At 45.0% G+C, this 14,217-nt stretch overlaps 1 protein-coding gene and 4 non-coding genes across 5 annotated transcripts; 3 read left to right on the forward strand and 2 right to left on the reverse strand.

The window, feature by feature from the left end:
- The first annotated feature begins 104 nt into the window (after positions 1–104).
- On the forward strand, positions 105–11,905 carry pak2b (p21 protein (Cdc42/Rac)-activated kinase 2b). The gene is made up of 15 exons (XM_029246385.1): positions 105–291; positions 4,934–5,182; positions 5,731–5,831; positions 6,225–6,372; positions 6,489–6,520; positions 6,768–6,881; positions 7,008–7,140; positions 7,303–7,366; positions 7,796–7,844; positions 8,069–8,181; positions 8,680–8,797; positions 9,173–9,272; positions 9,614–9,810; positions 9,999–10,136; positions 10,454–11,905. Exons 2-15 carry the CDS (start codon positions 4,996–4,998, stop codon positions 10,538–10,540), a joined length of 1,581 nt encoding a protein of 526 aa, XP_029102218.1. The 5' UTR covers positions 105–291; positions 4,934–4,995; the 3' UTR covers positions 10,541–11,905.
- Positions 11,906–12,471: 566 nt separating this feature from the next.
- trnag-gcc (transfer RNA glycine (anticodon GCC)) lies at positions 12,472–12,542 on the forward strand. Its single transcript has one exon. It is a non-coding gene; the product is annotated as a tRNA-Gly (tRNA).
- A 139-nt stretch (positions 12,543–12,681) lies between these two features.
- trnad-guc (transfer RNA aspartic acid (anticodon GUC)) lies at positions 12,682–12,753 on the reverse strand. Its single transcript has one exon. It is a non-coding gene; the product is annotated as a tRNA-Asp (tRNA).
- A 235-nt stretch (positions 12,754–12,988) lies between these two features.
- trnad-guc (transfer RNA aspartic acid (anticodon GUC)) lies at positions 12,989–13,060 on the forward strand. The gene has a single exon. It is a non-coding gene; the product is annotated as a tRNA-Asp (tRNA).
- A 133-nt stretch (positions 13,061–13,193) lies between these two features.
- trnag-gcc (transfer RNA glycine (anticodon GCC)) lies at positions 13,194–13,264 on the reverse strand. The gene has a single exon. It is a non-coding gene; the product is annotated as a tRNA-Gly (tRNA).
- Positions 13,265–14,217: the final 953 nt, after the last annotated feature.

Below are 14,217 nucleotides of genomic sequence, written 5' to 3' on the forward strand. Positions count from 1 at the left end.
ACGTGTTTATATTGCTCCTAAATCCGTTGACGAGCTCGTTCCAGAGCTGTCCTGTGGCTCGGCGCTGGTTATTGGGACGTCGAAGCTCCCGCGGTGTCCTGAGGTGAGGCGGTGGGTGAGTTTGTGGAAGTTTTCGGAGCGCGGAGCCGCGAGGAGCTGCGAAGAACCGCGAAGAGCAGCGAAGAGCAGCGAAGAAGAGCAGCGTCCAGCGCTCGCAGCTGGCGGCACACCGACCCCGGCAGGCAGCGGCTCCGGTCCGGCGGCGAGCAGCTCGGCGGGCTCCGTACTGAGGTGTGTAGCAGTGCAGAAAATGCGAGAGAATGGGCCGAAACGTGTCCGCTTCGCCGCACGTCGCGCTCTTCTAAGTTCTAGTCTTCGCAACTTCTCCAGCCATTCATCTGTGGGGCGCAAAGTGTGTGGCGCTGAAACAAAAAATCACGGCGCTTCCTTCACGAATGACGACGGGCGTCATTGATTGATTCATTGTTACACTCTCGAGACATCCCTCACACTACCTAAGGACTTGATTATTTTTATTATAATTCAATACACACATCATCATGATCATCATGCGTTTCAACCTGGACCAGTGTGTCCTGCGCCTGCTGTGTGTGTGTGGTTGTGGGTTCGAGCTCCGCTCCTCGGCATGGCATCATGACCATCATCATGATGTATCAGCGAAGCGAAGGGACCCGACACACAACACAGACACAGACAAGTGACCGCAGAGAAACGAACGGAAGCACTTATTCCAGCGGTGAGACGCTGTTTCCAGTCACAGTGTCATTTGCTGCTGAACTGGACACGTGTGGCTTAATAAACTGCAGCGTTATTATTATTATTTTCATTATTATCACTCTACGTTCAATGATGTACCTTCAAGGTACCTGGTGAATCTGCGCAAACAGGCTGGGTGACAAGGCAGAGCAATTTTTTTTTACAAAGGAGAATGAATTCATTCATATTTTCATAGATTTTATTTCTGAGCTAAACATTATTAATTAACTTTAATTGAAAATGTTTGCTGCTTCTTTGTTTTATTCACATTCAGCCCTGTGTGTTGTGTACTGTCCTTGCCCCAGTGCTGAAATTTCACATCGGTTCTAACAAAAATAATTAAAAAAGTACCACTTTCCATTCTGTGCTCTGACAAGAGGAAGATATCACTCTATGATAGGTTATGGATTACTAATTATGGGCTTGTGTGCCCTAAAATGTTTTTTGGCTGGGATTTATATCTGCACTCTTGTTCAAGCAATGAGAATTTTCCAACATTAAACAGATATTTGCATAAGAAGACAAAAACAGAGGAGAAAACATGTCATGTGAAGTAAGACCAGCGTTAGCATTCTATGGTAGGGTGCTTGGCCACGTCATTTTCTCCAGATGCACAACAGCAGTCGGTTGCTTTGAATTTTAACAGCCTAAATAAATGGACTGATTAAATATACCGCTCAACTGGAACGGCAGGTTTCTGAGACGTGGCACAGGACGGCGTTGTGTGGCTGTGTGCGTGTCCTCCTCAGCTCATCGCAGGGCTCTAGACAGCTTTATGCAAGGGGCCTGGTGTCATGTGGGAAGTGAGAGTCATAAATGCTGCTGGCCTCGGCTTCGCCGCGCCAGTAAGGAACCCCCGCGACTTTCTTCTACTGAGGCATGCTGCAAAAGCCCAAATCTTCTCAGCCGCCATGAAGGCCACGCCAGGGTTGACGGTGGGCATTCTGGCTCAGGGGGAATGGGACTTGGGTGTAGCTCTGGGAAAGGCCACGGATATGAGACGGCCCCCACGGACCACGTTCTGATGACCCCGAAACCCCTTCTGTTTACATTTGCTCTAATTGCAGGAAATGAAGTTGGCTTGCACCAGTGCCCAGCTTCTGGCCCAGCAGGAGCAATCATGGTTGGGTTGGATTGGATTGGAGCTGGAGTAAGCAGTCATACTGGGGCTGTGGTACAAGAAGTTTGATTCCAACATTTCCTCTTAGAAGTTCCGTTCTACATAGTCAGGGAAGGTAGGACGACGTGTCTCGCTGGCCGAGGACCCCTGAGCTCCTGAAGTTCATCCATCCTGAGTCTGCAGAACAGGATAAAATAACCCGTTAATCGATGCAGGGAAATTCACGCGCAACAGGTCAACATAACACATTAGAGTTCATTACCTTATTAATTCATTATCAATAACCACATGTCCAGTGCAGGGCTGTGGTGGTCCAAAGTCTATTGTGGGAGCACAAGGCATGGAGTGGGGTGTGACGGGCCAGTCCGTCGCATGGCAGCAGCTCATTAGTATTGTTGAAAACTAGAGCCAGAAGCATTAAACCCAGTTTTTAGTTTAAGTTAGTGTAGCAAAGACTCTGCCAATGTACTTATAAGTATGCACCGCTTTACATTACTTTAAAGTCTAAGGTGTATGTTATCAGCTGTGTAATTTGATTCTCTACAATGAGGAAAGTGTGAGTAGTTGAAGTGCAGCGAGAGGGACACTGCGACACTGCTGTGTGAAGAACCGTTTCCCTGGATTTCTCTGGACTCCTCGACCGAGGGGAGCTTTGTTTGGCTCTCCAGGAAATAAAGTTTTCTAGCTGCTTTGAAATACTTCCATCCACTTTTCGAGATTCTTAAATTGAACTGTTCGGTTAAGTTCTCGCATATTAAAAAATTCTTGCCGTATAAAAGTGAATGCAGTCGAACATGTTGGTCTGGATCATGATGTGTGCAGGGTGGCGGGGAGTGGCAGCATCGAGGCGGAAGGAAAGGGAGAAGTGAGCAGTTGGGTTTGACATTAGTTCTGGCTGTCAGCTGGTTTTCTTGGTGTAAGAAGAAGTGCGATATCCACTAGTAGATTAAAAGCCCACAGGCAGGGTTGCAAAATGCCTTTTTTTTAGGAACTGTCAGGAAATCTGGAAGACGGATCTGCGGTGCACCAGGTAATCTCGTATTATCTAAACCACTGTGTTTATCAGTTTATATAAACACCCGAGTCAGAGAACGGCTCCATCAAAGCCCTCGGTCAAGAAGGATCCAAGCGTAGTAATTTACTTCCCTTTTGTTTTCATTCTGTCTGCTCGGCCTGTCAGTTTTCTCTTAGTCAGTACCGCGGTACCGTTGGGTGTGGGTGTTTCACGTTTGCTGATGCTGAGTCCACCTCCATTATCACCGAACCATGGTTTAAGGTTCCACCGTTGACAAATTAAATGTGTATGATTAAGGCTTGGCGTTAGGTTGTGCAGAGTGAATTAAGATTTTTTTTAAAGCAATGATAAGAATACAGAATGTAATTTGTCTTTGTAGAAGTTTTTCTGTTTTTTTTTTTTTTTTTACTGTGGGGAAAAATGCATTTGGCCACTGTTTATAAGTAGTGAAGATCACCAGTGAAACAAACACCAGAGCAGAATGTCAGATTGAGAGCTGATGCGTTGTAGCGATAAAGAAATTCCTGAATCCACTCTTCCTTAGTGGATCAATAGTCCTCCCCTGTGTCTCGCAGATTATTGCAAGAGGCTCTTTGTTGACTCTCTGAGCCATTCTGTTTTAGACGTGAGCTCCATGTCAGGCTGAGAGCCCAGTAGCTAAAAGGCAGGAAGTACGTTTGTACGCTGACGTGCTTGTGGCCTGTCCCATCATGATTTCATCAGCGGCAAGAGGGTGGATGTCTCAGTATCTCTGCTGCTTGTGGAGTCCATCGCACAGCGCTTGCTTGTTGGTCTGAGTGTGTGCATTTGCCTTGTTGCATGTTCAGCATTAAAACTGTGAGTCCTGGCAACAGCAGGCAGAAGTATATCAGCTTCTCCTCATGTGTAGGAGTCATACTCGTAACGTATGACTTCTTGCCAGTTGCTTCTTCTGGTGTTTTGTTACATCCACTTGTCAGACGGTCATTGTGTGGTTTTGTCCGTTGTGCTCAGAAGGGATTATTGGCCCTAAAATCTGTTGCACCAGATCTCAGTTTTGTTTGTCATTGTGTTGGGTTACGAGAAGCCAGATTTGGCAGGTAAGTCAACTTTGGCCAGAGTCTCTGAGTTTCCTGAGGATGGTGAGCCATCTTCATGTTGTATACGCTTTTTGTTTTTAACCGATTATACAAGTTTGCCTGCACACACACACACACACACATGCATTTGTCCAGGCTTCTTTGCCCTGTGATGCTGCACAGTGCTCTCGTTTCTCCCAACGACGGTGGAATGCCGACAGTGAGCCAAGGAGAAACTGCTCAGAGCATCAATTTCCTGTGATGAAAACACATCTCTTCCTCTCAAGTTTGCACCGCAGGGAGTTCTCTTGTTTGGGAGACTGCACTTAGCCTTGGGTCCCTTTTACCATGGTGCACAGGACTCACAGGTCTTTCCCAAGTCCAGACTGATGGTGCAGCACTCCACTGTGTTTGATCGTTCAACTTTTTTGTCGTGTGTGTGTGTCGTACAGGTATACTTTGCACAGTGTAATGCTTGTGTGTCTTCTGCACACTGTAAAAGCTGGTAATACAAACTAGGAATTAAATACAGACAGTAATACAGCAACAAACAGACAGTACATATAACACTGAAACATGTACAACGAGACTGTGTGTTTGTATATATATAATATATATGGAAACACACTTCATGTCAAGTATCTTTTGTGTAGTTGCATATGTGGGTGGCTGTTGAGTAGCCTTATGGATTGCAGGTAGGTGTGGTGCAAGTGCTAATTGTCAGTATGTCTGTGTTTACTTTTACATTTATTTAGCAGACACTTTTCTCCAAAGCAACTTCCAGTGAACTCTGTGTCGTGTTATGAGCCCACATACCTTATTCACCGTGGTGACTTAGACTGCTAGATACACTACTTACACTGGGTCACTCATCCATACATCAGTGGAACACACACTCTCTGTCACTCACACACGTCACATTTTATTTTTTCCTCTCAATTTTGTGTTTGCACAATTCCATAGGTCGGCCCCTGTGCTCTTCTCTCGTTCACCTCCCCTCCCGTTGGCTCCTGCGTGTGTCTGTCATGTCTGACAACGGGGAGATGGAAGACAAGCCGCCCGCGCCCCCTGTCCGAATGAGCAGTACCATCTTCAGCGCCGGCAGCAAAGACCCGCTGTCAGCCAATCACAGCTCCAAGCCCCTGCCTTCTGTGCCAGAGGAGAAGAAACCCCGCAACAAGATCATCTCCATTTTTTCTGGGGCAGAGAAAGGTGCGGCTGGGGTGGATCCTGGGGGGATCCGATTCTCTCCTGGCCACTTATAGTGCAAGGATAATGGACTCCTATGTGTGAAGTTGTCTTACCTGGGCATGACCTGAGCGTGTCGGTGTCAGGTTCCTTGCATGGTCTTGCTGTAGTAACTAGAACAACTAGAGCCCTGAACTGATTATTATGTCTTACTCAAATAATAATACTTAAAAGTCCATTTCTGGTGCTGTATGTTCTGTTTTTGTGAACTGATAAAGTAAAAAACACCCTGCAGTATAAATGGGTAAGTTGTTGTGCAGTTACTTATAGCACAAACATTGTAACTTGCTTTCCACAAAATTTATAAATAATAATAATGATGTAATTAATTCGGAGAAAAGTCTGTTAAGACTGTGAGCTCCTGAAGTGCATCTCTCTGAAAGAATATTGTTGTTATGTGGTTCACAGCTGTAGAAGTGGTGCTTTTTTACACTACATTCATAGAGTAGGGTTTAGTGGCACGGGGCTCCATTAGAATGAACCCAAGTGACCCCAGTGTGGTTCAAATGCAGGCAGCAGGAAGAAGGAGAAGGAGCGGCCGGAGATCTCGCCCCCGTCGGACTTTGAGCACACCATCCATGTTGGCTTCGATGCAGTCACCGGGGAGTTCACGGTGAGCAGCGAGCTTCTGTGTTTCTAGGCACCATAATGACACAAAGTGGGGGTCTTACTGTAGTAGCTTCGAGCAAGGCACGTAACGTAACTTACTCCAGATAAAATGTTAATAAACAGTAGTAGTAATAACGTTTTAAGGATAGATGAATGGATTCCGTGATTTCCAAAGGCTTCCAACCTGAAGCTCATCCTCACCCCCACTCACCCTGTATCGCAGCATTACCTGTCATATTCCTATTTTACCTGACTGTCTCTTTCAGGAGTTCACTCCTCTCACTGTTTAATACTCCTGTCCTTGGTAGTGCTCTAGTGCTTAACTCAGTCCTGTGCTCCCGATGAACAGCCCTCTGTTCCATCGCTTGACTCCGCCTTTTCTCCCTGTTCCCACTAGGGCATGCCGGAACAGTGGGCACGACTACTCCAGACCTCCAACATCACCAAGTCGGAGCAAAAGAAGAATCCACAGGCTGTGCTGGATGTGCTCAAGTTCTATGATTCCACTGGCAACAGCAGGCAGAAATACCTCAGCTTCTCCTCAGGTTGGGGCCCTGTGAATGTGTGTTGTTACTCAAGCTCTCCATATCAGAGTGACCCTGTGTTGTTTTCTGGTTCAGCAGTAAGTCTGGCTCTTACTTTTTCTCTTTCTCTTCCACAGAAAAAGATGGTTTTCCCTCAGGCACTCAACCGGTGAGTCCTCGTCTTGGTTAAAATATCAACACAAATACATTAGTCGCTGCCCATGTGACATTTAGCTGTTTCTTGTAAAGGCGTCATAAGAATTCAATGAGGTCCAAAGATGGCCACAGGGTGTAGCAACTAACTGGTTAAAAGTGGAGACTTGTAAAGCAGCTTGGTATTGTCAGAAAGCAGCTGAAAGCAGAACATAAGCCAGTGGTGCTAGAGGTGTGATTCCCTGACCCCCTTTCTGTCCCAGCCCATGAAGAAAGGCACAGAGCCTTCAACAGCTCATGTGAAGGACCCAGATGATGATGAGGATGATGACGATGCACCGCCAGTTGTGGCACCCCGACCGGAACACACCAAATCTGTGAGTCTTGTTTTACCCTGGCCATCCTAGTATCTTGCTGTGATCCAGTGACACAAACACTCAGGTCCTCATGCCTCCACTTGCCAGCCAGAACTCACCTGTCCCTTGTTTGTGGTACTCACATAGGTCTACACACGATCTGTCATTGACCCCATCCCCCCGCCAGCAGCAAGCTCAGATGGCGATGCTGCCTCCAAGGCTGCAGACAAACAGAAGAAGAAGGGCAAGATGACTGATGAAGAAATCATGGAGAAACTTAGTATGTTGACATTACTTTTATTAAATAGATGCAGTTATTCAAGTGACTGAATCAGACAATTTACGTACGCTGTATCACACTGCTGCTTTACCCACTGACATTCCTGTACGTGGTCTCATAGTGCTGTTACAAAGTACTTTAACCAAACATTCTTACCTGAAGGAACCATCGTCAGTATTGGAGACCCCAAGAAGAAATACACAAGATATGAGAAGATTGGTCAAGGGTGAGCCTGCTTTCAATCATTAAATTTATTTGTGTGCAGAGGTGTTATCTGCCAAAGTTTTGCTAGAGTCCTAACAAATATGTCTTTCAACCCACTGCTGCAAGAATATGGTACAAGGCGGTAAAATTATCGTTTCGTATTGCGTAATTTTTTTAAGGCAGGTTTTTAAGACTGTTTTGTTGGTCCTCAAATGAAAGCCAGGGTGAAATATGACAAGTCCTAGAGAAGGGTTTTATTGTTTTTTGTTTTTCTGTAAGAAAGGTAAAACTCTTGTGGGGGAGGGGGGTGTCCTTTACTTTTTATGGTGATTGTACTGCTAGTATATTTGTCAGATTGTACAGCAGTAATGGGATTTGAATCAAGCTTTGTAAAACAGCCTGTCTTTGTGTATGTAGTCATCTTTGCATCTGTTTCCCTGTGTCCCTTCAGGGCCTCTGGTACAGTGTTCACAGCCATTGATGTCGCCACAGGACAGGAGGTAAGTTGACATGAGTGATGTAGGAAGGACTCTAAAAGGGGCACCTGAAATTTGACCGGACGTTTGTAATTGCACAGAATTCCAAATAGTGAAATGGAGCCTTCATGCAGTCCTTCTCATGAATGGTACTTACGAGGTCCCATGGCACGGGTCCCATGCTCAATTGCTCATGTACCTCGTGTGGTGTCAATGGTGGCTCACAGTTGCTCTTCTTTTTCACATAGGTGGCCATCAAGCAGATCAACCTGCAGAAACAGCCCAAGAAGGAGCTGATCATCAATGAGATCCTGGTCATGAAAGAACTGAAGAACCCCAACATTGTCAACTTCTTGGACAGGTGATCGGACGGAAGCTACAGGCTGAAAAACTAGATGCCAAAATCTTACTGGTTGAAATCCAGGAAAGGAGCTGGTTGGGTTAGCCTTAAGCAAGATACTTCAGTTGAAAAAATATATGTAGTTCAAGTCAGTTAAAAATAATTTACTTGGATAAACTTCTTCGCTAAGCATCTCAGTAAATATATACTGTGTACATTAATGCAGAGCTGCAGTCCCTGTCCAGCCTATTAAATGCAAAAGAATATGTAGCCAAGTTTCATTGGGAGCGTTACACTAGAAAGACTGCAAAAGTTTAGATACGTGAATGTTTAAGGTTATTTTTTAAACAGTGTCTGTAAAACATTTGACAGGTATAAAAAGGAGAATGGAATAGGAGCTCTTGTAGCAGTACTTCTGTTTCTCAAATGGTTCTTCATTGCTTCCTGGAGAAGGAGGAGCTTGTTCTTGTGGTGGAGCATCCCATTGATTGACTCTTTGTGTCACGTGGTTTCTGACAGCTTCCTGGTTGGGGAGGAGCTCTTTGTTGTGATGGAGTACCTGGCCGGTGGCTCCCTGACAGATGTGGTGACAGAAACATGTATGGATGAAGCTCAGATCGCCGCTGTGTGTAGAGAGGTCAGTTCACGGTCATATTGCAAACAACATCAACATTAATATTTAGGCTCTGCCTTTGATTTTTATAAAATTAGTGAACATTTCCAAAGTGTTCATGTGGAAATCCTCTGTCTCTTGCTAACTGTTACACCATTCCAAGGAGTATTGTCCCTGTAGCTAGGTAAATTTTCCAATTTCGGTCAGATGACATGTGACAGCAACAATTCAGTATGCAGTATATTAACATGATTAATAATAATGAGTTACTTAAAACTTAACAGTATCAATAATAAGTCCGCACATGTTAAAATTAGCGCATTCATGTTACCTCGTGGCAGCGGGCTGTTGACCCTGCAACCCCTTACCAGCATTTGTCTGCATCTCCTCCTTGCTCAGTGTTTACAAGCTCTGGAGTTCCTACATGCCAACCAGGTGATCCACAGGGACATCAAGAGTGACAACGTGCTGCTGGGCATGGACGGCTCTGTGAAACTCAGTGAGTCGTCCATCTGCTGGCTTGGGCCCGGTGCCCACTTGCAAGTCATTTGGACTAGTTGTGGAGCATTAACTTAATTTCTGTTTTAAAGTTGTGCCCAGTGTGTTTTGTTTTTTTTTTTTTTTTTTTTTTTTTTGTTTTTTTTCATTCAAAATTTGCGAACAAGACAACTGGTCTCAACTGCCTCCAAACCACTATGGAAAATTCAGCAAAAGCTTTGCGTGGTGTGTTTGAGTAGGACGATAAACTGCTTATGATATTTGGACAAATGTTGTTGTATTTTTTTCTTGTTTCCTATAACTGCAACTCATTATTTTTGTCCCCCCCCCCCCCCCCCCCAGCTGACTTTGGCTTCTGTGCTCAGATCACCCCTGAGCAGAGCAAGCGCAGCACCATGGTGGGCACGCCTTATTGGATGGCCCCTGAGGTCGTAACTCGGAAGGCCTACGGGCCCAAGGTGGACATCTGGTCCTTGGGCATCATGGCCATTGAAATGGTAGAGGGTGAGCCGCCCTACCTCAACGAAAACCCCCTGAGAGTAAGGGCACTCGGAAAACGCACCGTATCATGCTTGGTAGCTTTGTGTGTTTGATTAAAATGGTAAAGCTATGAGCTCCGTGGATGTCTGCATGTACTGTATGTGTCAACTAAGAAGAGTGTATGATGGGGATGAGGGGTATGATGAAAACTGCCTCTCACTCTTCATCTTGCCTGCTTGACTTCGAGGCGCTATATTTGATTGCCACTAACGGCACCCCGGAGCTCCAGAACCCAGAGAAGCTCTCTCCCATTTTCCGGGACTTCCTGAACCGCTGCCTTGAGATGGATGTTGAAAAGAGGGGTGGAAGCAAAGAACTGCTCCAGGTAAGTTCTGCCCCACTTGCCACCCTGTCAGTGGGAACAAGCTTCTGAATGTCTGACTCATTGTAGAACACTGCACATGCCTTCACACTCAGTCTTCGGTGGCAAAAAAAAAGGTTATTTTGACTATTTCCTCGTAGTTATTCGTAAACTGTCGAGTTACATTTTCACTTTGTTTTATATCGCTTTCCTGTGTCAATTCTCTTTATACAGTGGGAGACTGAAGGTAGTCTGATTAGGGTTTTTTCTTAAATAGGACTGGCTAATGATTGAATATTTATGCAAACCTGACACCCCCCACCCTTTGCTCTCTTTGGCAGCACCCATTCTTGAAGCTGGCAAAGCCCCTGTCCAGTCTGACACCCCTCATCCTGGCAGCCAAGGAGGCCATGAAGAGTAACCGCTAGCTTGCTGATGGCATTCCAGCCCCCTCTTATGCCATTGTGCCATTGACCCATGTAACTCTGCCAAAACAGCCTGTTGACACCAAAACTGTATGATTGTGCCCTGCCATGGGGAGAGCTTCTCCCTTGCCTTAAAAACTCTCCTCGGCAAGCTAGCCTTTTCTAAAACTGCCAGAATTTCCACGTGTTTGTTTTCACTGACAGATGCCCAAAGTGTCACACTTGTCGGGGGAAGTGGGCATTGTTTTAATGAGGAATCAGGATGTATTTTGTCTTTTTTTTCACGTCACTTGTTGCCTTCAGCTTATTTAAAATGAAGCTAAAATCCACTCCTCGTTGTGCAAATTGATGTGCCATTTTCTATGGATGTTGCTGTTGCCAGTTTATGTTTCTGGCAGCTGTACTCTGCTTTTCCATGTTGCTTGTTTTCTGATCTGAATTTGAACCTGGTAGGTCCTGTAACTTCTCCATGGTTTCATAGTTTTTCACAGTATACAGAGCTACAAGATCCATTTTGTCTCGCAGACATCTTGGAAAAGTATTTAACCTGACATAATTCTGTGTGTTTTTATTTATAGATGCATGAGAATTATGTCAGGAAACATTGGAGTTGGAGATGGCTGCTTTGGCACAATGTTTTACTATGTGTCTTTCATTCAACCCACCCATCCAACAAGGATACCAGGGTTCTGAGTTTGTTTTAACCCTAGAAATCATGATTTCTGTGCCCTTTTTGTAGATCATCTTAAGTTGTACACATTATAGAATATCTCATATACCTGTTTTTTTTTTTTTTTTTTTCCCTTGGGGCTTGCTGTCTTAAAAATAACTGAAACTAGCTGTACTGTATGAGATGAGCTACTTCTAATACACAGGGAATTAGGTAGATAAACCTTCAGATAAAAATGGGGGAAAAAAAGTGTGTGTATATTATGTACTTTTAAAAGAAGGAAAAGGTTAACTACAGATTAGAAATCAGGACTTTTGACTAGCTGTTATATAAATGTATGTATGTATGTATACTGTTATTTGTTTTTAACAATCCAACTGTTCTCCAGAAGGTAAAGTATTAGCAAATTTGTCTTAATGATGGTATGAGGAATGATCATTACTGTACTTCTTTTAGTCTTTTTTTTCTAAACTAAAAGCATTGTTTCTGCAAGATCAAAGAAAAATACATCCCAGTTGAATAAAAAGTGCATTATTATTTCTAGTTTAGTACATTTCAATGGCACATATCATTGTAAAATATACCGGTTGCCTTTGTCAAAGGGATCTAAATGTCAGAATGCTCCTGTCTGTGACTTTTAATGGCTCAGTGTGATGTCACTGTTGAAAATTGAAAGCAGCAATGAATTGCCATTTTCAAAAAATGTGCAAGTGTTGTGATGTATGGTTTTCGACGAGTCCAATGGATGGTGTCTTCAGTGGAACCCCCCCCCCCCCCCGTTTTTCTTTCACTCAGGCTTGTACTCTGCTGATGTGATGTGATTTTACCTATAATTTGGGTCCAAGACCCAAGCAGCGGGCCTACTTTTGGACCCCTGAGCAAGAGATCTGTTCGAGTTACTACTTCGAAAGAAAGTGAAAACTGAAGCAGTATTCTGAAAACTTGACTCATGGCCAAGATGTGACTTTTTAGCCAACAGGTGAACAGTAACCAGTCTCCCTGCACCTCCGTCTCCGCTTTCTCTTTAGAAGAGTATCTTTCCTACCAACTCCTATAAGGTAAAATGCTGACACATGACTCTCAGCTCCTGTAAGTCCACACGTGTTAGGGTTAGGGAGGATTCTACCACTGAACCACCGATGCACGTCTAGCGCACCCTGGTATTTACCTTGAAAAATTGCTCCAAAATTTGATGTAATAGTTTTCATAGGCAGTTTTCACGTGTGTGAATTTGAACTGTGCAGTGGAAAGACTGTACGCTCAGGCATTGGTGGTTCAGTGGTAGAATTCTCGCCTGCCACGCGGGAGGCCCGGGTTCGATTCCCGGCCAATGCAAAGTTGCGTTTTTTTTTTTTACTCTTTTTTTTTCTTGTGTTGAAAGTGAGCTTCACCATCCGAACCATGCGGTGAACACACGATGTACTTAGCGACTAATAGTAAAAAAACATGTCTGCTTGCAGTAAACGGTTGACACCTCCCCGTCGGGGAATCGAACCCCGGTCTCCCGCGTGACAGGCGGGGATACTCACCACTATACTAACGAGGAGCTCTTGTTTTCTTTTCTTTTAACCAAGGGATGATACACAATGTATCCCTTTGTAGTTCTGTCATTTTGGGCATTGAAGTGTTTTATCGGTTAGTTGCGGAATTTGGGGGCAGCAGCTGGAGTCACATGTAATAAACCCAGAATAAATAAACTCCGGTCCATTGTGAATAATGACTCACTCCATGTGCGCCTTCGTTCATTCATAAACAAAGGTTTAAAAACAAATCATGTCTATTCCTCGTTAGTATAGTGGTGAGTATCCCCGCCTGTCACGCGGGAGACCGGGGTTCGATTCCCCGACGGGGAGGCAGTAGCAAATTTTTTATAATGCTACGTAATAACATTATCCTTGGTATTAATTTTTCAACATAAAGAAAAAGCCCACAGAGTGCTCTATAACTGGGACACGCAAAAGAAGTATTAATCATCAAAACTTCCGTTGCATTGGCCGGGAATCGAACCCGGGCCTCCCGCGTGGCAGGCGAGAATTCTACCACTGAACCACCAATGCACGTGGAAAATCAGCGCACCCTGGTATTTACTGGAGAAGTTGCTCCAAAGTTTAATAGAGTCATTTTCAGACGCAGTTGTTATGGAGCCTGACGAATGCACGTGCCAGAAAGCGGAGTTTACCTGTAAATCGTGGTAAAATGCGCCCGACTGCAACGCGAGACCGACTTTAGGTCCCTTCCGCTTCACATCTTTCGTCCGGACTCTGAGTCTGATCCATCATACAATGAATGAACCGCCAAGTAGGAACCAGTTGCGCAGACAATAATGTGCTTTGATTTTAAAATTACTTTGATATATTTTAGAGCAGTTTCAGTCCTTCCAGCTACATCCCAGCGTTACTGCAAACTGACCCAGAAATAAATCGAATGAATTATGCATGATTAAAGACTCTGTCCTCTGCACCTCTATCACTGTCTAGAGCCGCTAGTTCGGCCCAGCTGCGAAATCAGACATCAGAAGACTACAGCAGATAGTTCGGACTGCTGGAAGAATCATCAGTGGAGTCGTTCGGGTTCCTGGGCACCACCATCTCACAGGACCCGAAGCGGGAGCCCCACATAGACTCCATCGTGAAGAAGGCCCAGCGGAGGTTGTACTTCCTTCGCCAGCTCAGGAAGTTCAACCTGCCACAGGAGCTACTGATGCAATTCTACTCCGCGGTCATCGAGTCCGTCCTCTACGAAATCAGACATCAGAAGATTACAGCAGATAGTTCGGACTGCTGGAAAGATCATCGGCACATCCCCCCCAGCTCTCCAAGAACTGTACTCGTCCAGAGTCAGTAAAAGGGCGAGCAAAATCATTGTAGACCCCTCGCATCCAGGCCACTTCCTCTTCGAACCTTTGCCATCTGGCCGGCGCTACAGAGCACCGAGCACCAGGACAGCCAGGCACAAGAAAAGTTTCTTTCCTCAGGCCATCTACCTCATGAACAGCTAAATCCCCCCCTAG

The sequence above is a fragment of the Scleropages formosus genome, chromosome 19, assembly GCF_900964775.1.
Source record: "Scleropages formosus chromosome 19, fSclFor1.1, whole genome shotgun sequence".
Classification (NCBI taxonomy): domain Eukaryota; kingdom Metazoa; phylum Chordata; class Actinopteri; order Osteoglossiformes; family Osteoglossidae; genus Scleropages; species Scleropages formosus.